The 27798-nt window shown below is 37.4% G+C and overlaps 1 protein-coding gene across 3 annotated transcripts in view; it reads right to left on the minus strand.

Annotated features, from left to right (window-relative positions):
* Positions 1–27798, minus strand: part of SEC16B (SEC16 homolog B, endoplasmic reticulum export factor) — a 111661-nt gene that overhangs the window by 68263 nt on the left and 15600 nt on the right. For all 3 annotated transcript variants that reach the window (XM_075182208.1, XM_075182207.1, XM_075182205.1), the window contains exons 5-13: positions 26235–26310; positions 24450–24567; positions 21081–21235; positions 19227–19288; positions 8783–8918; positions 6940–7167; positions 3406–3503; positions 2960–3041; positions 889–1006 (exon numbers count right to left, since the gene is read on the minus strand). In XM_075182208.1, coding sequence (XP_075038309.1) covers positions 889–1006; positions 2960–3041; positions 3406–3503; positions 6940–7167; positions 8783–8918; positions 19227–19288; positions 21081–21235; positions 24450–24567; positions 26235–26310 — 1073 coding nt within the window. The remainder of the gene's footprint in view (positions 1–888; positions 1007–2959; positions 3042–3405; positions 3504–6939; positions 7168–8782; positions 8919–19226; positions 19289–21080; positions 21236–24449; positions 24568–26234; positions 26311–27798) is intronic.

Below are 27798 nucleotides of genomic sequence, written 5' to 3' on the forward strand. Positions count from 1 at the left end.
ACTTTCAGCTTTCTTCAATGAGTTAAACATGCTTAAGTATATTTATGAGACTATACAAAACTTGTAAGATTGTCTCAAGAAACACAGCAAGGATCTCACAATCTTTTTATAACAAGAACATGCAGCCTTTAATAGAACAGTATTGTAACGAATATGTAAACCATAACAGAAACCAAAGATTACTTGCGTAACCAGATATTCAAGTTTTTTATGGGAGAAATAATTAACCAATAAAACTGGACTCTGCTATTATAAAACTGTAATGAGCAAACTTAATACTGCATCCACCAGGATTAACCTATCAAAATAATTTGTTTGTTAAAGGAGTTACTGGTATCACTCAAACAATATCTAAACCAACATGCATGTATTGCCTAATGGTATATGTACGCCTGTGTCCTACACATTGCATTTCCTCCTAACTGCCAACAATGCATGCGAAAACCTAACACTAAACACATTTAATAAATGATAAATATAGATTTTGAAGAATTTCATCAATTGCTCCACACATGTATTGTTGCTTTTGCAGTATGTCTAAGAAGTCTATCAGGAATGTACCATTCCCAACCATTTGATGTTCACTTTGGAGAGCACAAGCTCTCCATTAGTAGTAGATAATAAATTGACCTCTTGCCTACAGAAAATAGATAAAGCCATTTTTTATCCTTCAAAAAAAATGACCATGAGTGTTGATAATGCATTTTCTATAACGAACAATGTTCCACAATGGGATCAAATGTGCAATGTAGACACAAGGAAAGATAGAGACCTCTTTGGCCTGAAGTCTACATATGTAATGCAGTGAGTACCATTTTTTTTAACACAAAGCATGCTTTTATGTTTTCATTGCCCAAGCATAGAGCATTGAGGAACAGTATATCTTACCTAAATGGTCTCCCATGGTGACAATAGCACGCTGGTTCACCTCCGCATCTGTCATCTGATTGGAAAGCATTACCGCCAAATGAGGCCTCCAATCTCCCCACTTTGTGTCTCCACTGCACTGTTGGAAAGAAATTGAAAGCCAACAATGATTTAGAAATACAGCTTGCGGACAAACATGGTTATACTTATGGCAGTGGGGACCTTTTCACCTTTTCACTAAACCATAGTAATTTCCAGAGATAGGCTTGTTAAAGACCTATTACCAGTACTGCTTTTCAATATCCTTAGGGGGCATATCCTTAACTAACTTGATTTGACCACAACTAAAATAGATGTGCATTAGGCACATCAGGAATGGCATTGCTGGATAGTGATGTGGTCTAATATCTCACAGTTTTCCAATTGGGAAAGTCAGCAGATAAGTAAGTACCTGTTGCCTATACATAGCAATAATTCAGTCATTAGATTGCAGCCTCTACCTTTACTATGTGACATCACCAGAAAATTCATGACTAATATTAATGGCCTGACTAATATTCTTTATGCACTGGCTCCTAGTAACGTGACAGGCTGCAGTCTCATGACTTTAGTTCAACCTTCAAAAAAGACTAGTATACAGGTATACTTTACATGAACAACTGCCTGGGGGTAAATGTATCAAACTGTGAGATTCTGGTGGGTTTGAAAGTGGAGATGTTGCTTATAGCAACCAATCAAATTCTAGGCATCATTTCTTTAGTACACTCTTTAGAATGAAAGCTACGGGCAACATCTCCACTTTTCAAACCCGACGGAAACTCGTAACTTGATACAATTATTCCCTGGTCTACTTTAATTAGGCCTCCCATATATCCTGTTGTTCCAAGGACTGTACTTTCTTCTACCTAAAGTCTTTAACGTACAATACTTATTTTCTTCATAACTGATGAACACACATTAAGGAAAAGTTGGAATTGGTTCCTATTACTGTTCTACCTTATTTGGGACCCAAGATAGCATAGGGGGTGGATTTAATGGCCTGAGCAATCTTGAGGTCACACGAGTGTTCTGGTTTTACAAGTCAACATCATAAGAGCTCTAACCTCAATGTTCCCTGTGTCCATTTTAGTCATTTCTGCAGGAAGAAGATATATAACTGTTTTTATTTTTTTAAAAGAATCTTAAGCAATGTCTGTAATTTTCAAATGACCCTGAAAACCTTTGGCTTTACTTGTGCTGTGTTTACCATCTGTTCTCCAATGAACAAGGAACAACTGCGTTATCCACAGAAACCTGCCAACTAAATGTAATTAAGGAGTATTTTCATCACCTTGGGGTTTGTGAAAATTTGGTGCTTGGCACGCAAATATATCCTTTAATTTGCCTTATTTAAGGCCAAAACTCTACATATCGACAAAATTGTTTTTGAAGAGAATATGATGCCAACATTTGACATAATCAGAATTTGAGTAAAAAAAAAACAGACTCTTGCTTCTTATAAACAAATATGTGTTCACTTGCACATATTTTATAATATGTTTTCCAATCTACTCTCCCAAGTCATTCTAAATACATTTCTATGAAGTTTACATTTACATTTGTCAGAACTATATCATAAAGTAGCATCTAACTGCTGTAATGTAAACAGGAGATTGGGCACATTTATAAAATCTAATCCATTATAACCCATCATAACTAATCTGTCATTCTGAAAGTGTGCTATAAATATTGTAGAAGCGGATTGCTTGCTATAGGTTACAGTAGCCTTTTGTACAGATATTTTGTAAAAAATGGAGTAATAATAGCCTGTCCTTTCACAATATTTCAATATATAGCATGTCATCTGCTGTAAAACATCTTTGTAATTTGTGCACAAAAATGCTATAACCAATACCAGCCAATCAGATGCAGACATATTTATTGTGCAGTGTAGAAAAATAAATGAAAGAAAATCACTGTTTGGTTGCTAGGCACATTTGTGCTCATAGCCCTGGATGTTGTTAATGTTATTGTGTGTTTTCTTGTACGATGTTGAGCATCAGACCTTTGTAGAATGGAACAGTGATTGGAATACCAGAAACGTCTTACTTACTGTTGCAGCTTGTGGTATGCGGCCAGCCATAAGCTGGAACAGAGTCTGCAGTGGGTCATTGACAGCCAAAGTGCTAGTAAACCTGAAAAAAAAGCAACAAAACCCTCATTAATACTTAATTAGGAGCCATACTGTGGAAGAAATGGTGAGAGACTACACCCATCTGCAAGTAATGCCTGATCAATTCCCCACCTGAACTTTAATGTTTATTCAATCACTTTCTTTGTAGTCGATGCTCAATCAATTATATTCCCTGCAAGTAATGACTGACCTTAACCAATTAGATTTTTTTTTTACAAGTAATGATCTTATAGATGCTCCCTCTCTCTTCTAATTACAACAATTCCCAAATAAGCTCATCCCTTCCCCTTTCTCTGCTAATCAATCATCATTCATAATCACTCTTTTCTGTCTGATGATGATTGATCAGATAAAATTACAATTACCTTGCCATTACCAAGCTGTATGTCCGTGGGTCCATCTTGCTGGACAAAAACAACGCGTGTCCCCAAAGGTGATTCTTCATTGCCCAATCAAGAGCCTCCTTTAGATTAAAACACATATACTATTAGGAAGGACGTTGCATACTATTTAGATGTTATTTTCAAGGGATGAAAAGTGCCAATACTAGCAAGGCAATCTGTTCTCAAATATCACAACATACACACATTTTACCTTTGTTAGGGGATTGTATGACACGCAATGCGAATATTACCACTTTTTGCTATGATGTGGTAGTAAGCTGACACTAAACCAAACCACCAAAAATATATGAAGTCCGTAATGTTAATTTAGACATTGTGGTGTCTATTCCTTCACCACTGGGAGGCATGACACCCCAAAAGTAGTATCCTAAATCTGACTCATCCTGATAACTTTAGACACTTCTGCTATAGAAAGAATTCTTTGGATTCAACTGGCAAAGCCAGGAAATTGGTCAAAGAGGAGGGTAACTTACTAAACTGACATTAAGAGCGTCCAAGAAAAGTATTTAATAGTAAGTGAACAGGCCATGTGTAAGTGCAGACAAGTTTGGGGGTATTCAAAAGTGGTGGAAAATGGGTAGCAACTGAACATCATGGAAAACTAACCAAAACTTGAAAAGTTAACAAGAAATGATTAAACTTTCCAGCAAAAGACGCAGACTTAGAGGCAGCCACAATGACATTGTAAAACATAGTACACAAGTGGAGGAAAGACCGCAAAGCTGTCTAGTGCCCAAGAGGCAGAATCTGTATGAGCTCTCACAGAAAAGAACTAGCCGTCAGTATAGCTATATATTAAATTGTTAGTGAAGTTCCTTTAATTGACAGGATATGGCAGACTGCTTCAAAGAAGCAATAAACTTCTGTTTAAAGTATTGGCTGCTTTTAGGAAAGGAATACTTAAGCTGATATGTTGATACCTTGAGGGAGGATAGGTTCAGGTCCTTGTCCAGATCCTGTGGTAGAAAATAGGCTTGAATTCTGGAGGGAAAGGGGAGTCAATGGTGGACTTTGCAGAGAAGCACTGCAGGAGAGGAAGATTATTTGAGACATAAAGGAGAGATTGTGGGAGGTGGGCAGGCTAGAGAGGAGGAGATTGTGTTAAGATGGGACATGACAAGAGCATGGGCGATCATCTTAGTGGCATTCAGGAAGAGCAAAGAGTGTATCTTGGCAATGTTGCGAAGGTAGAGGTGACAAAATTGGGCGAGGGATGCCCCCTTGCATGGGGAACATGGGAGAGGACAACATCATCATCAATATTGGTGGCTAAAAGATGAGTTGAAGAAAAAAGACGGATGGAAGTGTGGGCATGGGAAGGGGGGGGGGCTATAAGGAGGAGATGTTGTGATTTCCCCAAGGCACAATGAAGTCTTTTCATGGTACCCCATTAACTTACCATGTCCTCGAAGACTTCTATGTGTAGTGATTATTCTCCTGAATAGTCACCCTCCAATAGGCTTCTCAGTGTCTCCCAAACCAAATGATGTGCACAGACAGTAGAACACTAAATCCCATGTCTTAAACCCATGTCTTATGGGCAGAGGGGACAAACCGGTGGGGCTGTGAGGAGGATACACGGAGGAAGTGGCAGATGTTGGCTAGATTTTGGCTGACTCCTGCCTCTGAAGAAAGCCAGAGGGGGATAAAGTCCAGCAACTAGTGTCTTTAGCCTCCAGTAAGTGATACAAAACTAATGGAGTCTTCAGGCTTCCTTTGCTTAGTGTCAATGATGCCCCCAAGCCCAGAGGAAGGAAAGGACTGCGCAACCCCTTCAAATGTAAAAGCAATAGAAATTCCCATACACAAAATAAATTTCTAGCCTAACTAACAAAAAAACTACATTATAGATGGGGAAAAACTCTGAAGACTCCAGCTTGGCATAACAAAGTAAACTAAGGGTTACCTTCTGTAACAAGGGTGTCTAGAGCTATGAGGAAATTGATTTAAGCTTCTATCTATGGACAGATAGGGCCATTTTATGAAAATTGAGGGCACGGTGGCGTAGTGGCAGCACTTCTGCTTCACAGTGCTGGGGTCATGAGTTCAATTCCCGACCATGGCCTTATCTGTGTGGAGTTTGTATGTTCTCCCTGTGTTTGCGTGGGTTTCCTCCGGGTGCTCTGGTTTCCTCCCACACTCCAAAAAAAACATACTAGTACTTTAAATGGCTGCTATATTGACCCTAGACTCTACCTGTCTGTCTGTATGTATGAGTCTGTCTGTGAGTGTGTGTCTATAGTAGGGAATTTAGACTGTAAGCTCCAATGGGGCAGGGACAGATGTGAGTGATTTCTCTGTACAGCGCTGCGGAATCAGTGGCGCTATATAAATAAATGGTGATGATGATGATGATGATACATTACAAATGCTATTTAGTGCAAATGCCCCCGTTTGCCCAGATGGTGGCGTATGCCTCTTCTGATAGAAGGAGCTGAACACTAGGACTATCCCTTGCTGAGTAGAGGCGCGGTACATAAATACTATAGTTATACACAAAGAGATAACATTGTTTTTTGTAGGACTAGATTATTAAAATGAGATTCAAGTTTAGTGAAGAGCGACGGCGCCTAGTTCCTCGGAAAAGCATTTCTCACACACCCTTGAAGCTGGTGGAAAGCAGGTCTCGGCCTACACTAAAATGGACGCCATTGGCCCTTTCCAGGTCCACATCAGACAGGAAGGAGCATGTAATATAAAAGCTTAAACACACAAAAGTAAGATGTAGTACCAAATGTCCCCCCACTCTCATGATTCATTAGATAAGACAAAAATTAGTTTTCAGGAGGAAAACCATAAAAAGAAAAAGAAAGCAGATAGTGCTAAAGTGATAGTAGGCAGGTCTTTAAAAGGTCTATTTTCGTTTTCTACAGTTTTCAATTTTACCTTGACCTTTAAAACCCAAGGTCGAGGTAGAATTGATTGTGCAGAGACTGCTTGCGGGGGCACTTTAAGAATCTAAAATAAACTTGTGCTGTGGGTGTTCTTTTTTTTGCAAGAATGTACAATTATTCAAATAGAAATGTATTGTGCACCCATATAGTTTGCAATTAGATGACCTTTAATGTATTGTAGTCAAAAACATGGAAGGAAGAATAGGAAAAATGCTTGTCCGTAAAGCCAATGACAGTAGTAAGACTAGGGTTCATCTACATTGTCTGGTCTGAGATAAGTGAAAATACATAAATTACAGAAGACATTACTTTAAAAATGATGTAGAAGACGAGAACATGGAATCACTGTTACACATTTAGCGTCTTAGAGTAATAAGCCCACTTGCGGTGGATCGACAGAAATAAGCGTTCATTTAAAGTGATACAGCTAAGTAAAATAGAAACAGACAGAAGTAAGGAAAGTATTTTTAGCACACCAAACAGAATAAAGCCAAGAATCAAAGAATATTATTGTTATCAGAGCAGATTCTATAGGTTTAGCAGACTGACCCAGCACACCAGCATTGGAAACAATGTCTACATTATAAAGTGGACAACTTGCTTTTTTTCGACCAAAGAACAACAGCTTAGTGAAATGTTCCATTTGCCGTGCAGAGGTCTCAGTCCTAAGTGGGGACTCCCCGGTCAGAAGATCCACTTGTGTACCATCAGGTATGAGATGGGGCTCCTCGCTGAGATAGATGAGATCACTGTGCTCTTCCGCTTTCTGGTATTTGCCCCTCTTACAGTCTTGAAGCAATAGTTCTGCCACATCTGTTCCAGCAATATGCTAAATAAAACACAGGGACCACTTATTTTGAAAAAGAATAATACTGTGGTTAAAAGTATGTTTACATTTCTTACATTCATTAGCTATATATGTTTTTGTTTGGGAAACTAACTGCATTCCATAAGACATAGTCTGTCAAATACTAACCGCAAATATAACTTATTATACTTCTAAGAAAAGAAAGGTCTTCTGTTGTACCCTCTGGAACCTACACTATTACCTGTATTCATGCTCCTGGTCAGGCCGTGATGGCATTACAGGACCCCATCACAGGACTAAATGGGGTGCTATCACTACACCAAAAGTAAATAACACCCTTTTAAGATTAATTGAACAACTAATATAATGCAAAGAGAAAAATCACTTAACATTCAGTCAACTGAAACCAAGGGGGGAAAAAAGTGCAGTTTTGCAAAACCACAATGTTTTGCAGATTTATGTTTGGGATGCAAACTGTGTAATGTATTAAAGTCCAAACTGCACATGAAACCGCATGGTTTACAAACCGCACCCATGAGAGTTGAGAGACTGCACCTCAGTGCGAAGCTTCTTTACTGGGGGTTTATTTATTACCTGTGGACTGCATCGGATCAAGATTATAAGAAGATAATAGGTAAGTATTTAAATTAACCAATGCATGACAGTATATATAAGACGGCAATAATTATATATAAAATAATGGGACAATATCACTAATAAATTATTAGTCGAAAGGGGCACATTCATTCCTTATTATACTCGGGGGCTCATTTATTCATTATTATACATTAGCGGCACATTTATTCTTTATTATATCTCGGGGACACATTTAAGTATTATTATACAATGGGGGGGCACATTAATTTAATTATGTAACAACGGGGGCCAAAATTTGTAGCGTTCGCTGTTGTGACCTGTATTTACTTGCACACCAGTGCATGCTCGCCCTTGAAGTGTAACCAGAACACTATATTTTAATATTAGTATCCTACAACCCACCACCCAAGGGTACCATGAGGAATCCCGATTGTGTTTCAGCCCCCTCCTCTTGAAGACCAGTCCCGATGATGAATGGCAGTGGCTTGTTAGGGGAGCGGTAAAAGTGGATGATTGCCACCCAGTTTTACCATTGGTTTTGCTTAAACCGCATACAGTTTTGCCTAAACCACATGCGCTTTAGCGGTTTAAAAACTTCTACATATAGCATTTTAAAACTGTGAAAAACTTAATGCCTTTCCAAACGATTTGCATTATACTAAATTGTATCTTAATTGAGCTACAATTTCAGTGAAAGTTTATAAACTTTTAAAAATAAAATGCCCTGGGACAGGTGCTGAACATCAAAAAGAGGCCAGATCCTTGTAACATTAACTAAAAAGAAAATTGGTTTAATTCTACAAATCTCTTCCACGCCGTAATGCAAACAAAGCAATTAATTACTACAAGCAGAACTCTTGGCCGAAAACCAGAAACATAAAAGGATTCTGCATAATGTTAATTAAGGAAAACCATATTTACATAATATATGATCGACTGTACTATAAATGTATGTAGAAACAGCACTCCATGCATGTTGCAAAGTGACATTTGTTCAGTGCGAACGCGAGGTAGATTTGTAGTGTTGTGTTCCACGCACCCCATTCTGCCGACACATCTGCAATAGCACCTGCCATAGCAAAGCATCATCATGGCTCCTTGGTCCCTGTGAACGCAGACACTGGCTCACGTTGTGCTGGCAATAGTTCATTACATCTACTTTATGTAAATCCTCCCTGTAGGGTGCCAAGACAGAGGAAAGAAGAGAGACATAAGTCCACAGAGAACACCTACAATTCTGTTGATTGTGTAGTTTTACGATATTGATAAACCTGCAATTCATAATATATGATTCTGCTGATCTTATGACGTAAATTATTATTGCTACATCATAACTTATTATTATTAGTCAAGCCAAACTGGAAGAAAACTGGTTTAAAAAAACAAACACATACTCAAAGGTGATAACAAGGAAATCAAGAATTAAAATAATACCATAATACCACAGTCTACAAATAGCAAAAGACAACAGCTATGCTTGATGGTTTTGAATTCAAGCTTTCTGACACCTCTTGGTTTGAGGGTTCTGATTGGTTGGCTGTCTAATCATCTACTCAAAGATATTAACAGAAAAAGGTGCAGAGGTGTCGGACGCTCTTGAAATTCAAAATTATTCAGTTTTCTTGTCTTCTGTGGTAGAAGAACTTACTGTTGATCGGTACCACAGTCCCACTATTAAAAAAAAGAACATGGAAAGCAAGCGTATTTCCACATATATGTAGAGCAGTATACATAAGGAGCTTATGCACCTGGTTTACGATAAGTCATCATCATCATCGAGTATTACCTGCTCTCTAGCAGTTGCAAAAGATACGCTTCCTAACAGGCCTATTTCAGCAGGCCTGCATGAACTGCATTTGTGTAGACAGGTCTTTACTATACTCATCAACTGGGGGGGGCTGGCCAATTTTAGCCCGGGGGGCAAGACTCAACTTAGCAGCCTGATTAGGATCATTTTAAAGGAAAAAAAGATGCAGGTGGCCCAGTGATTCAGCCCAAGGTAGTCCTCTATGGGACCAGGCCAGGGGGCAGACTTGCCCCTGCCCCCCAGCCCAGCCTCCCCTGCTTGCCCACGTTAAAACTCCCTTCCCTCACCTGCTCTGCCTCTCCAGGCGCAGGCAGGTGTAAGTGTGTACAATGATTTCACACAAGAAACCCTACGCAAACTGGTGTACGTGTCACTCTGCATCAGCCCCTTAATGCCATAGGGTAATTAGTAGCTCTTAGTGAACTGAAATAAATAGGTGACAGTTGTATTTTAAGTTCTGTCTTATTTCTAAAGGTTTTATCAATACAAAAAATATTTTGGGGGTTTATAAATAATGTCTTACAAAGACAGAAGAACCCCAGGTAATAGTTGCAGTTGATGCTTAAACAATAAAACAGTTTAAGACAGGCAGTGTCATGAGTTTCCACAAAGCACATCATTCTAACATAGGGCTCATGTAGAATAGGACGTACGTTTCCGTTTTCTGCATTTAATATGCACTTCCATACTGCACATGCGCTTAAAAAAATGTGTAATCTTGCATCTGTATGCAGTCTCTTACTACTCCTTACGTGAAAGGTGGAATGGTGGAAGGGAGGTGTGGGCAAGTGTAGAGCCAGTATGGTAAGGGTATGTAATTGTGGGACAATGAGAGGTGGCATATCTGTTTTGTGGTAGCTTGACCGCTGCCACAAGATACCATTTTGATGATCAGGATCATCAAACTGGAGATTTGACTTGTGTAAAAAAAAAAATAACATTTTCTTAAAAAAAAATAAAAATTAGTCCCCCACCTCAAAAGTGATCCAAGCGCTCATAAAGTGGGTTAGTTGCGGCATTTTCAGGTGCGGATCAGGGTCCCTCTGCAAAAGCCGCAAACAGCACTGGGGGGACACGCTATTTTTATTTATTTATTTTCTGTTCTACAATAAAACATCAGTGATGACGGCTGGTATCTATACTGCTTCATGATACGATTAAAGCATATCATAAGCTTTAAAAATATCTTTATGCAGCAGACCCATTTAATAAAGTATCTTAACATACATGCAGCTCAGCATACACGCATTGTGCAATTGTTTGGACAGATTTTACATTATATACACCCTACAACTACAACTCTACCTGAGGCTGAAAGTCTTTACTGTCATTTACCTTCAGAGATACAGTTATTAAGATATATTCTCAAAACGCAGAACCATGTCTGTGATGGTTTCAAAAAGTAATAATGTTTGACTTGTACCTTTTAAGGCATTATGTCCTCTAATCCAGTATAAGAATATGGGTCCAGATATCTCTACAAAGCTCTGTATTATTTTCCTTTTTTATTGCAAAATTACCAACAGTTCTTTCATAGCACTTGGACCTGACTACCAAACTGCACTGGATGCGCACCTTGCAAAATGCCTTAGCGAGCACGGGTTGTTTGCCTAGAGCATTTCAGGGTGCACACTTACTCGCCACTCCCTGGAGATGCCTCCACAAAAGTGTAAACGTTACATCAAAGTGTTGCCTCCTACTACTTTAGAACCATCCCTTTAAATTGTATTGGTATTTAATTTAACATTCGTACTGTCTTTATTACATGTAGGCAAATTGAGAAAGCACTTCTCCATCAAAGTGTTATTGGATCTCATTAAGATTCCTCTCCATCCCTTTATCTCATTTCAATTCTCACCCTGCAAAATTAAATCTAATTTTTTTTTGCTTTGCTCTGCAAAACTAGGCTCAGCTGTGTCCATACTGAGCAAAGAACACCTTCACTCCACCCACCTTCTTCTATTAGCCAGTGCTAACTTGCTTTTCCTCAAATGTTGTCATCTTTCTATGCACATCCATGTGCTCTGATGGAAATCTAGGCACACATTCACGTATCGAGGCACACAGAGGATTCTGCTCTGTACCTCGACAATTTTGTGCCTTGTACATGAGGCCCTAGTCAAAGTCCTGTAAAAGCCATATTCTTCTCAACGCAACTGTTGCGATGCTCTTTCTGCTGTGAACTTCATATGGTGTTGGTATTTTGATGGGTTTTTTTTGTTAATCAAGTAGTATTTATTGATTTTATAGACAAACAGAAACAAAAACAAACAAAAAGATAGAATAAACATAATAAACAAAACGGGAAATCACCCTAACATCCTAAACAATGTACATGTGGTAATGAATGAAGTTGACAAGATATATATTCATGTCCAAACAATAAACAGTAATAAACAATATATATGAGTATTCAAGCGTGTACGTGCACATCAGAATTGATATAAGTTTCGAACAGCAAACATGAAATGCAAGTTGCATCCAGGGTAACATATAGAGAACACTACAGGAACTTGTCTTTAAAGACACTGTCGTATTAAATTTCCCCTGCATAGCCGCCGAATATCGTTGACTTGCAAAATCTGCAGTTAAATACATTTACCCCCAGGAGTCCATCAGAGGAGGTAAATGAAAATGCTGGTATAGTGTATATCGTATAGATCATTATCAAGATCATCAGCACAAAGTCTATATCTATAGACCATTATCAAGATCATCAGCACAAAGTCTATATCTATAGACCATTATCAAGATCATCAGCACAAAGTCTATATTACAAAGTATACCATCGGGACCAGATCTTGTGATACTTATGTTCTACATTTCTGCTACTATGCATAATACCGTCCATGGTTCATCATATTGTTCACAAAAAGTCTACATTTTTTAAACCCTGGACCTTCAGCAGCAAGCCACGAACGGGCTATAGAATTTTTTGTTAGAGTTGTTAGAATAAAGATATAATGATAGAGAGACTTGTTCAAACTGTCATCCAAAGTACCAAAAAGACACACCTTGGTATTTGAAGTTTAGTGTTTGCATTTCTGCTGTTGTGGCTATACTTCTACTATATGTCGTGTTTTTTTTGCCGCTAATCTATTGAGGCTGTTTATGTTTTCTTGCTATTGATTCTGACTAGAGGTAAACGCAATTAGACCACATTTACAATCTCACGCTGCATATTTGATTCTCTGTTATGGTTTTTGTTTCTAATTTTATTTCTTGTTTTAATTATTTACAGAATAAATGTGCTTAAACTGATCTGGTTCTGTGCCAAAATTCCATTGTCAGAAATGTGTTATGGTCAGAGTATTGGAGACACGCAGAGAGCTGTTATAAGGAGATGATGATAATGATAATATAATATAAAAAAAAGGAAAAGAAACATACGGAAAAGCTGTTTTCTGCTATTGACTTATATTACTGTCAGTAAGCTGAAAGAGAATTGCTTAATTAATTCCCTGCAATTTAAATTGGCTGTTTTACTTTAGTAATGTGCTTTTCTATAAGGACTTTTCATTAAAGGAATCTGAAGTAAGATACATATTGATGATAGACAAATTACATATCTGAGACGTGACAAGTATACAATGATTTCAATTCATAATATAATAAGGAAACGGTTTGATGCTGCAATTTTTGAACTTATATAAAGGAAAAGGGAAAATGTATAAGGAAAGGAGTTAAGTTGGATAAGGGAAGGTGAAAGGGTGAGGAAAGAGGGATAGAGAAGGAAGGAGAGGGAACCCACTCGGATGGGGAAAAGGAGCTAGTATGGTTACTAATATATTAGAGAAGTCTGCTTATGAATGATGCCCAGTTTATATTAAACAAGTCAGTAGAGCCTCTTAGAATACTGGTCATGAATTCCATTCCGTCAATTTGTCAAACAGACTTGACGATCATTGAAAGAGCCGCATGTTCTGGGTCTTACAGGAAGAAGCAATCTGGCAGGTAGCCACACTAAAAATGTGCCTAACGAGTTTGCTTTGATGTTTGGGGATCTCCGTGATTGGAGAGAAAGACAAATTTTGGATTTATCGCAGCTATAGTAGACACAATGCTAAAGATCAGATTTCTGTTACGGGTTTGGTTTTTGAGTCTGTTCCACCAAATAGGTAAGAAAAAACATTTGTGGTTGCCCTCCGTCCAGCACATATCTGATGTATTAGGAAACTTGCTGTGTAGGTTTACTGGGACAAAGTACCATTGAAATAGTAATGTAAAATTGTTTTTTTCATACAGATAATGAATGAAGCATATGGACAATCCTCTTCAAATGTCTGACAAGAATTACAACTCTCCTAGTTCAGAAATTCATCTGAGTTCATGATGGTTTGTGGGGTTGATCTCCAGAACCAGGAGAGCAGTTATTTAAGTAATTTCTATCAAAAGTGAGAGGACTGGTTGACACGATTCCAAGCTGTGTAGAAAAAGCCTCAACTGTAGGTACTAGGGGAACTGTGCCATGGAGAAACTGTGGAAGTTTGTAGGTCAGAGTAGAACAAAAATGTTCCCAGTTTCATGAAATTGTTCAAGAACTTTAAGTTCCTTTTCATCCAAGTCATGGATGAAAATGAGGAGAGTACTGGGGCAACTCCAGACTACCCCATAGTAGGTCAGAGGAGAAAGGGCATGTTGCTAAATTATATATTCTATTGCAAAGGGCTGAACACCAAGAGGCTTATGAGCATGGGCTAATGCAGTCTCTGTGTAGGAGGAAACCAAAGAAAGACATAAGGAGGTTGTTAAGAGTGCAGCTGTCTCTGTGTCCACCCACATCCTTGACCAATGGAGTGATTTAAATTGGCTACATTATTCCAAATTTGGAACTCCAAGTCCACCATCTTTCCTAGAAGTCACAAGGCTGAACCTTGGGTTTATTCCCAGATAAATTTGGCAGTAATTTTCTGTGAAAAGGGGGATTTTGAACCATGCTCTCGAGTCAGCTGATACTGAAGTGAGGACATCATTTATTGTTTTTTTTTCATACTAAATGAAAATAAAATCTGAAAAATGCTAAAGTACACCTGTCACCTTCAAAGTTTGAAAGCCCCATTATGGGAGCTTAACCAATATTAAGGATTCCAGTGACATCTCTGAGGCACTACTCAATTCATAGACTGTTTTCTGAAGAATATTCATGTCCCAATGATGTCACTGTTTGTTAATTAATTAATTACTTGATTGCTTTCTTATGAATATTGGTTCAGCACACAACATGGCTGCCTCAACTGTTTCTGAGCTACAAGTTCACTTTAAAATGCACCACCATTAAAGTAGAATAATTATGATACTTCAGCTTTGTGTGTCATCATTGTAAAGTATAAAGAGTTACTATCTAGTTCACAAACCAGTAGATCTATTTTGAGAGACCCTGATCTATTTTGAGAAACCTCATTCAAAAGTCTAGCAAGCAGATCAAGGGGTAAATGTATCAAGCTGAGAGTTTTCCGGCGGGTTCGAAAAGTGGAGATGTTGCCTATAGAAACCAATCAGATTCTAGCTATCATTTTGTAGAATGTACAAAATAAATGATAGCTAGAATCTGATTGGTTTTTCAAACCCACCGGAAAACTCTCAGCTTGATACATTTACCCCCAAATGTTGATTTTTGATGGTCAGTAGATATTTTCCTGATAGAATTCCACAATCGAGGAAGTACTGATGAGTAACGGCCAAGCTATATGTGATGGAAAGTGTATGCATGTAATAAAGGGATAAATCTACGTTACTCAGTATAAAAAAAAATCACATGCAAGCAGAATTGCTTATACAGAACTCTAATATTTGGATACAATTAGTTCTTGGGGAAAAAATCCATATACTATTACCATGTTTAGGTCGTCTTTGTGCGGCTAATGACTTCAATTACATATTACATGCTATCCTACTCCAGATAAACGGATATCTATCCATTGACAACTTAAACAATTAAGATAACAAGATCATTTTGTATTAAATCTGGGACATTTATGTTATGTTCCTAATATTGTTGTGTTAGTTGTATATACAAGTTTATATCTGGATAGTGCAATATTAATTTTCTTCATTATTGTAAAACTTTAGAGTTAATTAGAGGAGTGTTCTAAATACAAATTCTGAGTACACTAAATATTTGCAAAATGAGTATCAGATTGATCTGTATCCGATGGTCTATGTTTTATTGCTTGAGTATATTATTATTTTACTAAAGTATTTTTAAGGTGATTTATATTATTAACAGAGGGGTTATTAGAGTTTGCGCTTTCTATTGTTCTTTATTATTTGGTATCAAAAAAAGCAATCAAGATTATATAAGAAATGTAATGGCCTATACTCATTCCATTTATTTAAATAAATTCACATTGCAAAATATAGTTATATATAGTTCATACTACTAAACAAATCTTAACTAGGACATTACTTAATAACTAATACAGGTTTATATAATGCTGCTAATGTTAGGCCCAAGATTTGAAGCACTGTCAATTGACCCAATAAGGCCATTAATTAGGCCCTTTCTCATTTTCTGGATCATTTTTAGCTTAGTGATTATGTTCTTGAAACTTGGAAAAGAGTCCAGTAATGTGCCTGGCAATTATTAAATGGGATGTTGGAATTAGCTATGAAGAAAGGAATTGCCAAAATAAAGAGATGAGACGATAAAAGGAATTTTTTTTCTAAAATAAAATAAAAAACATTTAACAAAACCTTAATTATTTCATTATTTGATCTAACTTGGATGTTTCCCTTCTCACCCAATCCAGGAGTAGTCTTTTCCTGAAAAGCAATACTATTTCCACAAAGTTATATGAGACACATGAGTGAATTGAAAATAGTTTCACTTGAAGTGAACCAAGTATTTTGGCCAATGGCTCAATGATACTGGAACCTGAACCAGATCATGGGAAGCTAATACAGTATAAAAGCATTATTGTGGCACTAATTTGATCAAGTAATGCAGATAATCGTATGACTTATCACACTTTATCATCAACACCTGCGAGACGACTTGGATTTGGTTGGTTAGAATACACGTTCTCCCATAAGTGTTGATGATAAACAATGAAATACACGTCTGAAGAATTCAGCACAATATTTCCATATGAACAACTAAATTACCCGCTCCTACAATTTAACAATACTACATTTGGAGTTGGCTTCATTTGTGCACTGAACGCATGCAAAAAAGCGTGCTCAAAAATGCACACCTGTATATATAAATTGAGTCTGATGCATCTCAAGTTGTATCTAGCTGAAAAACAATATATTTTCCCCCAGAAGGATGTCAGGCATACAAGTGTGTGTAATTATACCCTCTGATAGCATAGAGATGTGGATAGAAAGTGTTAGTAGTAAATGCTAAAGTCGCATTACCCTATTTGTACACAATAGAACAATGTCATATACACAAGAGAGAATGGTGTCTTGACATTTATTATTAAAGTCACATTTTCCATAGACAATGTAACTAAATACAAACACATCCATCTCTGTTGCTTTTCTATTTTAAAATTCAGCATCTTTTTTTCCTGCGGTTGTCAAAATTGAAATGGTAATTATTTAATGTGAACAGATGGCTGTGACTTGATATAATATAGCCGCAATGATAACGATTTTAGTACTGTCAGCTGCAGCTGTCAATACGCAATCAGCCAATCAGAAGTGGCTACAGAGTGCTGCTCATAGTTCTTATCATCATTGTACCATCATTCCTGTACCCACAAGCGATATGCCTCCTAAAAGCCATATCTGGGGATGCATCAAAGTTTAATTATGTTGCAGTTACTATACACAGTCTAAGTTTGCCCATCCCTGCCTGCACATGTTCTGCCCTGCAAGTGGTTGCACCAATATACAAAAAATCTAGATACGGATATATGAGTACACATATGTGTTCACAGTACACAGTACGGAAATGCGTATCTTATATGTGGAAAAACAGCAGCAAACAGAAATAACAACAGAGGTCACCTAAAATATTTCAGCACTGTATATAAGACCATTGTTTGGCTCTGCAATCAGCCGTTGCTAGTGCTGCATCATTATATTTAAAAAACAAAACAAAATGAACAGCGCTGGCAAACAACTGGTATAAGGATAAAAATAAAAAATTGACTCACTATGGCAGAAATAAATGTTTAGAAATGGTTCTCTTCAAGATACCTTAAAATGTATTAAGCCCAATAAACATATATAATTATAAAACAATCTAAAACTAATAATTGTTAAGCTGGGTACACACTACAGAAATTTCGACTAACTTTTTATGCCGAACGATTTTACATGCGACCGATGGTCCGATCGCTCGGTCCATGGACTGCATACACACTAGCCTTGTTTAGGAGGATAAAGGGAAGAGCGGACATCCCATTAGCGACTTTTTACAGCCATGTTGTCGTGAGCAATGACTGTAATTTCGTACTCACTGTTGTGGATCGGTCGGCAGTTTATACACACTACACAACGGAAACGAGATTGGAACGAAAATATTAAACAGTACGACCAACCAAATGAGGAGATAATCGTCCATTTGGGCAGACTTTCGACCATCGTGTCACTGCACACACTGACCCGACTTTTGAACGAGCGGTCGTATGTCGGCTGTTTGAGCCGATTATTGGACGAAAACAGTGTAGTGTGTACCCAGCTTTAGTACACATAACAAACATGATTCATTAAGGAGAATAAAGCAAAAAAAATTGAGTAACTTCGAACCTTGGCAAGACCAGGTTGATTTGGAGGAGGAGGAAAATTTAAAATGTGAGGGCGGATTTATAATTGGGGTAGAGCAGGTCTTAGATCAACTTTAAATTTCAGTGTACAAATAAGTTATCAAGTATTTCTGTGCTACATGAAAAAACAGACAGTATATATGTTATGTGCAAAATAATAAACCAATTTGCACCCCTTGCATTGTAACATGGTTTTGTCCAGGCGAAAACTTTTTCTTTTTTTGTCTTACTTTCCTTAATGAATCAGGCCATGTCCGTAAAAAATACCTAGATCGATACTAGATAATAATTTCTGCTGAACCCTATCAGATCAGATTACAATAGTAACATCCGAAGTAGTATAATAAATAGGAAAGATATGTTTCTATATTTGTAACAATGATCCACATAAGAAATTTATCATACTCCCAGAGTGTTTATATAACATATGCCCTTAGGGGTTTTCTAAATGAAAGTTACTGGGAATAAGCTGTTTATTTGTGAAAACTCTGCCACAATAATAATCTGAACGTAACAGGTACAAGAACAAACTTAATTGGTGTCCAGATAGTTATATTACTAGATATTTTAAAAAAATTGTGCCTCAATGGTATTGTGATGCTTGGGAAATAGATCTGCTGGAGGCAAAGTAAGGAGGCCATGTATATTGGAAACAAGGCACCTTTGAGAGGTGCATTCAGTTCAAATCTGCTTAAAAAAAGGAAATTGCTTTAACAATTAATATGCTACCATACAAGCAGTTATCCTGAAATTCTAGTCTGAAAATGTACTTCTTGACTGTGCTTCCCTTGGACTTAAGCTATAAATAGGTTATAAATCCTATCATAGTCAGTTCTTTTTATAATCTATATTTTAGTCTTGTTACTGCATAAAGAACTACAGGAGAACTTCACTTCTTTTACATGAACTGGGTTCTCCATCCAGACCTCTCACGTTAAGTTCCACCGGCAGTCACTTACCTCTGTACTGGACCAGGAAACCTTCTCATCTCCTCCTGTTCCAAAGTGTCATGAAGTAGAACCTAAAATGAAAGCATACAAAACACATTGGAAGGAAGCAGTACATTTCAGAAATCATATTGAATGGTGGTACACCAAACCTACGTTCTATTAGTCTAAAATCGGAAAAAAAAAGACATTTATGAAATATTAGTACTAATAATCATATTTTAATGAAAGCTGCCCGAAGACAAGTGGGGAGATGTATAATGCTGGAATAATGTTAAAAGTAATTGTGTTTAATTTGTTGTTGTTTTCTTAAATACATTACATTAGGGATGATCACTGACCCCCATGTTCTGGTTTTTGTTTTGGATCTGGAGTAACTTTGTGGTTTTTTTTCTTTAGTTTTGGATCCCGTTTTTTTTTCTAAAATCCCTATTTATTTTTTTTGCTAAAATCACATATTTGTGCTTTTTCCCCCCCTACATTATTATTAACCTCAATAACACTAATTTCAAGTCATTAGCAGTCAATTTTGACCACCTCACAGGTCACAATATTATTTCATACACTTTCAAACAAAGACTGCAGATTTAGAAGACCAAGGGCTAGATTTACTAAGCTGCGGGTTTGAAAAAGTGGGGATGTTGCCTATAGCAACCAATCAGATTCTAGCTTTCATTTATGTAGTGCTTTTTACAAAATGACAGCTAGAATCTGATTGGTTGCTATAGGCAACATCCCCACTTTTTCAAACCCGCAGCTTAGTAAATCTAGCCCCAAGCCTGCCAGTCCTAGCATTTGTATTTCAGCAATGACAATTAGCAATGGAGCTCTCCTCTTTGTGTGTAACCTATATAACACCGTACAATTTGACTGCAAATTCAGAAGACCAAGCCTGCCAGACCTAGTTTTTGTATTTCAGCAATGACAATTAGCAATGTAGCTCTCCTCTTTGTGTGTAACCTATATAACACCGTACAATTTGACTGCAGATTTACATGAAGCCTGCCATCCCTAGTATTTTTATTTCAGCAATGACAATTAGCAATGGAGCAATGGAGCTCTCCTCTTTGTGTGTTACCTATATAACACAGTACAATTGCCTATAGCAACCAATCAAATTCTAGTTATCATTTATCATTTATATTTGTCATTCTACAAAATGACAGTGAGTCTGGTTGCTATAGGCAAAATCTCCACTTTTTCAAACCCGCAGTTTAGTAAATATACTCCTATGTCTGTGTGCAAATGTGCTTTAAGTAACACCATCTCTCCTCTATTCCATTTATGACAGGTAAATGGAGGGGACACAGAAATTCACATACAAATTAAACTCTATGTAGTGATATAACTGCAGTGCACATGACTGATTTACTAAAATAGATGATGAAGCAGGAACATGGAAAGGCAGAACATATATGTACTTATGTTTAAGGAGAGAAAGAAAATATGTCAGCCTGTTATATAGCTGTGACAAGTGAAGAAATTCTGTGACAGGGTGTATGGTGGAAGAGTTGATTTGGGGCTCGGTCCAAGCATGATGATCAGTAAAATATTGCATAACTGCAGTCAATTTAAAGTCAGAAGACAGGAACGAATGAGAGAAGCTGTAAGTATTGCTCAAAGGCAGCATATGAACAAATGTGAAGGATATTATCTTTCAAATTCTCTGACATGGATGAGGAATGAGTTGACAAGACTACCACAGTGAAATACATAACTATATATTAAACTAGTGATGACAAATGTTGACACAGCTAAGGATACCTTTCACACCAATTATGTCTTATAGTTCAATAACCATCTCTTTTTAAAACATTTACCATAACATTATCTAGTAATGTGTACAATTTGAGGCTTTTCACTTACCTCTATGCTGTGTATCTCTACCAGGGCGGGTTGACCCTCATCCGGGAAATTGGGGCACACCCTGACCAACTGCCCCCGGGCCCCAAAACATACTGTGACGTGTGGCAAGGAAAACTTCATTGGTGCTGTGGGTTGAGGAGTGCATTCCAAGGTGTCTTTAAATAAATAACAATTATGATACCTACTTTGGTCTAAAATAAAGAGAACATTAAACATATGGGGCCTGATTTATTAAGGATCTTAACTTAAGAAACTTCTTATTTAAGTCACCTGGACAAAACCATGTTACAATGCAAGGGGTGCAAATTAGTATTCTGTTTTGCACATAAGTTAAATACTGACTGTTTTTTCATGTAGCACACAAATACTTGATAGCTTATTTGTACACTGAAATTTAAAGTTGATATTTGTGTGCTACATGAAAAAACAGTCAGTATTTAACTTATGTGCAAAACAGAAAACTAATTTGCACCCCTTGAATTGTAACATGGTTTTGTCCAGGAGACTGAAATAAGAAGTTTCTCAAGTTAAGATCCTTAATGAATCAGGCCCTTGTTGCTTGGGACATTATTTCTTTTATTGGGTAAGTATATAAATAATGGTGTATTATAACAAAATTACATTTTTATCCTTTACACAGCCATAAGGTGACAAGTAATTCCGGCTGCAGCGCACAGTTAATGTACTGAAACTGACCTGGGTTCTAATATTACATGTGTTTCTGCCACTGTAGCCATAATTTCACAATGGACATATAAATGGTATTGTCCTGGCATTGAGCACTATAACATAAATTGTTTTGTCCTGCACTGGATTGCCTAGATTAACTTGGCTTTTACTCTGGGAACCTGAGATACTGGGCTGAGATGAAAGGCGAGGCCTGTGATCATTTCATTAAAAAGAAGGCTTGTTGGTTAATTTGTATAATAACTGTGCTGCAAAGGCCTTTTGGGTATTGCAGAAATTTGAGAGCGTAGCTGTAATGATTAAAGGGGAGATCTCGCATTTCTTTCTCAGCTTTGTGATGTGTTGCTCAATAGTCTGGATTTTTAATTTCCATAATTAAATGTTGTTTGATGTATTTCACTTTGAATTATATTGCATTTTAAACTTTTATTAAACCCCACTTAGCTGTTTTTAATATTGCGGAATTGCTCTGTTTTTTTTTATAACTAGATCTTAGGAGTAAGACACTTTTTATTGGGGTGATGTCTGCTTCACTCTAGTCCCCTGTCTGAGTCCAAGCAGGTGTGAAACGATTTTTATTTGGACATTATTTTATTTGCCATAAGTCCAAATACAGGAATAAAATAGTTTTGATCATTAGTTATACATCACAAGTATAGAGTGTAGAGGAAATTGTCATAGGTCAATCATTTCTGCTAGGACACAATTGTAGGTATTGGAAGCGCTCATGCAGAATACATCTATTACAGGGATCAGGGAACTTTTTTACCTTTTGCCCCCAAATATATTTAGATACACCCGACGTTACCCCCTTGATTTGAAAGAAAGAAAATTATATATTATTAATTATTGGAATTCAAAATTTTATTGAATCTATTCAAAATTTCTTTGAAAGCTTCAACTTCAAAACTTCAGGTTTTGGAGAAATGATGTAGCTTCATTTTTGATACGGGAGCATCAATATTGGGGCATTTTGATATCAGAGCAATTTGGATACACTCTTCAGCATCCAATCGATTTCTCTGCTTTGTTTTTATGCTCGTTAGAGTGGAAAATCCTTGTTCGCAAAGGTAGGTTGTTGCAAAAGACAGCAACTTTTTGACTACCTCCTCATGTGCAATTTTGAATGCCTTTGCAGCTGTTGACATCCAAAAATATGACAGATCTGCTTTGTTTTCAAATGCAATACATGCTTCATTATTGCATCAAAGCTCAAGAAGTGCCTCTTCCAACCCTTGAGGCTCTTCTGGTACAACAGCAATTTCACATTTATAGGGGTCTACAATCCAACTGACAGCATGTGAATCGGCAGCATTACCCCCAGGACTTTCATTTTTAACCCATTTGGGGTAATTTACCCCTGTTCCCTGACCACTGATCTATTAGATTAGTGAGAGCGGCTGATCAAAGGGAGATCCACCCCTAGTTTTGGCAATAAAATATATGTAATCACAGCGCTGTGATTACATATATTCAATTATATCTGCTAGCATGGGATTTATGGTGAAATTATAGTCTAAAATGGTCTATGAACTATTATAATTAATATTCCTTCAAATTGTCTCAAATTAATGGACTCATGTATCCTTTACATTAGAGATTGTGCCAAGGTGTTGTGCTAGAGATCCCAAAAATGTGATTCAGATACACTTCACGGTAGATGTACTTGTATATTAGCAATAGCTCTTAAAGCATCAATCCCACGTTTAAGTAGCAAGTTAATTACCTTTCAAGCATTTATCTTCCTACTAATCATTAACTGAGTCTCAAAAGCTTTCTGGTTGGCAAACAAAAATGGCTACCATCATTTTTCTTAAAGCCCGTCACAGTCATTTTTGTTAAAGAAAACATACCTTATTTTTTAATAGGATTGTTACATTAAAGTGGATTCTTCAACAACACACACACACGGTTGAGGAAGCCATTTTAAGGACTAAACCAATATTATACCAAAGTATACCTATGGTCCCTATTCTTAGTGGCCGAAAGAAACATAGTATTACACAAAACAGACATGGTTTGGGAAGGTTTAAACGTGAATTGGGCAGATTGTGTGCATGGTATTATACAATCCAGTAGGCACACCATAAAATATATATTCTTTTAATGGAGCGCTACCTGGTACAATCCATAAACCTCTGTAATCAGAGCAAAGAAAAGGTACTAAGGCTCACACACCTAACAAACGGCTGACATTTGACCCAAATCACTCCCGCCCCACTCCACCTCCACCCCATACACACACACGGGGTTAAAATGTATCAAGAGTTTTCCGGCGGGTTTGAAAAACCAATTAGATTCTAGTTATTATTTATTTAGTACATTCTCCAAAATGATAGCTAGAATCTGATTGGTTGCTATGGGCAACATCTCCACTTTTCAAACTCACCGGAAAGCTCTCAGCTTGATACATTTACCCCACGGTCTCCATGATATGTGAGGATAATGGGAGTGACACGATTTGTGCTAATTGTTGGCAGATATGCAATATGCCTGAGAATGTAGCCTAGCAATTTACTAGGTACCATTCAAATCATTGAGGTAAGAGGTGCTTTGTGGCTCATTCTGTAGTGATTTCACTAGGTCCAACTGACTTGACAGACTGAATATTGGTTTACTTTATGAAAGTTGAAAATTATAATCTTCACTGCTAATGTGACAGAAATACCAGCAGTTACTTACCATTCTGCAATGTGTTCCATGAGTCATGCATGTATTGACTTAACTCGAAACTACTGGACGACATGCCAGAGTCACGGTATTGAGACAGCATACTATGTTTTGTGGAACTGAAGGACTGCTGTAAAAAGAGAGGTGAAGAGGCAACATGTATTTAGTGGGTGAAATGTATAGATAGGGCTGCATTTACCATAAAAGCCAACTAACCATATTCATAAACTAGCACAATTTAGGTAGCAGCATAGATAATAGTGGCCATTTTTTCCCTTTAACTTGCTTTTCTTGCTGCTCAGTCTTAACAACTACATATTTATCACAGTAAACATATTCAATGATGGTTTGTTGGGTAGACAGATATGACCATCATCAATACAATAAGGGCATATTCATTCACAGTGCAAAGAGCAGTATTAACTCTGAATGTGGCCCTGAGTATAGAGAATGTATATGGTCAGTATATGATGTTAGTGGTGCGTTAATAGCAAGCCAAATACTGTACTTGCTATGTGCGAAGCCAGATCAGTGTATAGACATAAATAAAGATGGAGAGATTTCTCTCAAATAGGATGCACTCTTAGGTTTCCTAAGGCTTCTTTGCAATGATAATTAAAAAAAAAATAATATTTATTATTGAAACATTTAAAACCATTGAGCAAAATATTTTAAAATTGTAAAGGAAATAGAAATGTGTATTAAAAGGAAACTGTACTCTCACATCTCATATTAACACCAATGTAATACATCATTTTATACTGATAGGAATATCTAAATGACAGTAACTAGCGATATTGTTTCTTCTTGAAAACAAATGTTTCAATTGATAGTTAGATATAACATTATCTTGTTACAATTGAGGTTTAACTGACATTGAGATGTAGTTAAAATAATTTCTCAATTCCTCAAAGGATTATATCTCATAGGACTATTTTCAGCTAAATTGACAACCACTGATAAAAAAAACAACCAATAATTTTGCTGCTATATGTCCAATAGTAAGGTCTCAATCCTTGTAAGGGTTAATACTTCTCATGCAGCTCAATGCTTAGTAGCAATTCAGTTACAGTGGTTATAGGGTAAGTGTATAGACATCTCAGTATATGCATAGGGCTTCATTTAGAGGTGTAAATGCATCAATTGTAGTGTCATGTAAAAACACATTTGCATACTGTGCATGTGCACTAAAATGTACCTGTATCTAGGCTTGTGCGTATCATAGACTTGTGTCCCCTGATGCCTGGAGAGGTGGAACTGTGGTGGGCAATGGTAAGCTGGGCATAGTAAGGGCACGTTCACAGACGTGTAGCACAACCCCATCAGAAGCAACATAATTAGACATGGAAGCATCCCCAGATACTCCTTATGATGCATATCACTAGCTGGTATTGGAGGCCTGGTGTAAAGATATACAATAATGATGACCCTCTGCAGCACTATCTACCTGCTTCTGATGGTCTGTTTGTGATCCAGCTCACAGTACATCATTCATTAACATCTTGACTGTTTCATATCAAGTCGCCACGGTCGCATTACTTATTGGTCACTTCCATTTGGACTACTTCAGGAAAGAAAATTCCCATTTCGTTGGTAAAGGGGTAAACGACAGATGTGGAGGTGTTTGTGTTTAATTACATATTATATGGAAACTGCGACTTCCGCATTTACTACTAATACTGTCAGCCACATCTCTACACTATCGTTAGGCGTAAGCATACACACTTGTACCCCTGACACATTGCACCAATACTAATACACACAAGTATTTTTTGTAACAAAATGTTTGCTTCGTACCTCAAATCTGTCCACAGCAGAACCGCACCTTCTCTGATCAGGGTGCCGGTCACTATTGTCTTCCAAACCCCCGGTCCTGACATAGTGTGACAAATCAATGCATGGAGAGAAAATGCCATCAGAACATTTCTATTTATCAGCTAGCTTTATAGAACCCTTATTCAAATCTTATTGTTAGGTCAGACATAATGAATATCCCTGGTTAAAATGTGGCCATTTCTCTGGGATAACTCCCAATATTCTTCATGGGAAAATTTAGGTCATATACTTGACCCATGAGGGTAAGCCCCATTTTCACAGTGGAAATTGTGACCATACTGTGAAAAATTACACTCTTAGGCTGGGGACACACTACAGAAAATGTCTCCCGATGCGACATCTTTAACGATTTTACAAACGACAAAAAAAAAAACCAGTCTGGATCAGCAGCCGATTCATGTGTACACACTAAACACATTTTACAAAATTTACCTTCAGATCTGTGCTCTTTATCTGTCATAACCATCGGCTGAAAAGATTGTGGCTCTGCACACTCCATAGAGGTCTATGGACACTGCTGGTCCTGAGTGCATACACACTGCAGGATTGAAACAACATTGATCCATCGTTTAATGAGATGTTTAGTTCAGCTTATAAATCAAATGAAACAATACGATGTGCTTTGGAGCGATAACCGTTCATCATTGCACAGTACACATTAATGTGAAATCGGGCCGAACAGTCGTTTACAGCATAATTGGCCTGATAATTGGCTCAAAAAACTGTAGTGTGCACCCAGCCTTAGTGGTATGCATGTGGTTTACACCCTTTTTCTGAAAGTGGCATCTTGTTACTGATATCAGATCTACTTGTGGCACTTAAGATCAAGATGTCTGATGCTTATGGGTTTCTAATCATTGGCATAAACAAATGATTTAATCACATGATTTTACTTTTACAATTTACATTCCAGTCATTAAATATGCAGCAATAATTTGATATATATATATATATATATATATATATATATATATATATATATATTATTTTTTTGTTTCATCTTATATATAAAAACCATTGGTCTGTTTGTCTGTCTGGTTATGCATTCGGACACCCCTGCATCAATTGAGATGAAACCAACATGTTGGATCCTGTCCAGAATTTAGGGGTTAGGGTCCCGGTCAGACCTCCCATTGGTATATGCTGGGCAGAACTTTGACCCTGGGAGCCTGTTCTGAGCCTGCATTCGGACACCCCTGCATCAATTGTGATGAAACCAGTTGGAACCTGGCTAGGTCTGAAGGGGGATTAGGGACCCGATCGGACGTCTCATTTGTGTATACTGGGCTGAACTTTGGCCCTGGAAGCCTTTTCTGAGCCTTCCACTGGATGGATTTGGATTAAAACTTCACAGGTTGCTAACATTGGATCCCGAGGACATACTTGGGGGTTGAGGTCCTGGTTGGACCTCCTGTTGGTGCACACTGGGCAGAACCTAGACCCAGGGAGTCTGTTTTGAGCCTGCATTCTGACACCCCTGAACCAACTAGAATGAAACCAATGCGAGTTAGTCCAGTTGGACCCT

Source organism: Mixophyes fleayi, chromosome 8 (assembly GCF_038048845.1).
Source record: "Mixophyes fleayi isolate aMixFle1 chromosome 8, aMixFle1.hap1, whole genome shotgun sequence".
NCBI classification, from domain to species: domain Eukaryota; kingdom Metazoa; phylum Chordata; class Amphibia; order Anura; family Limnodynastidae; genus Mixophyes; species Mixophyes fleayi.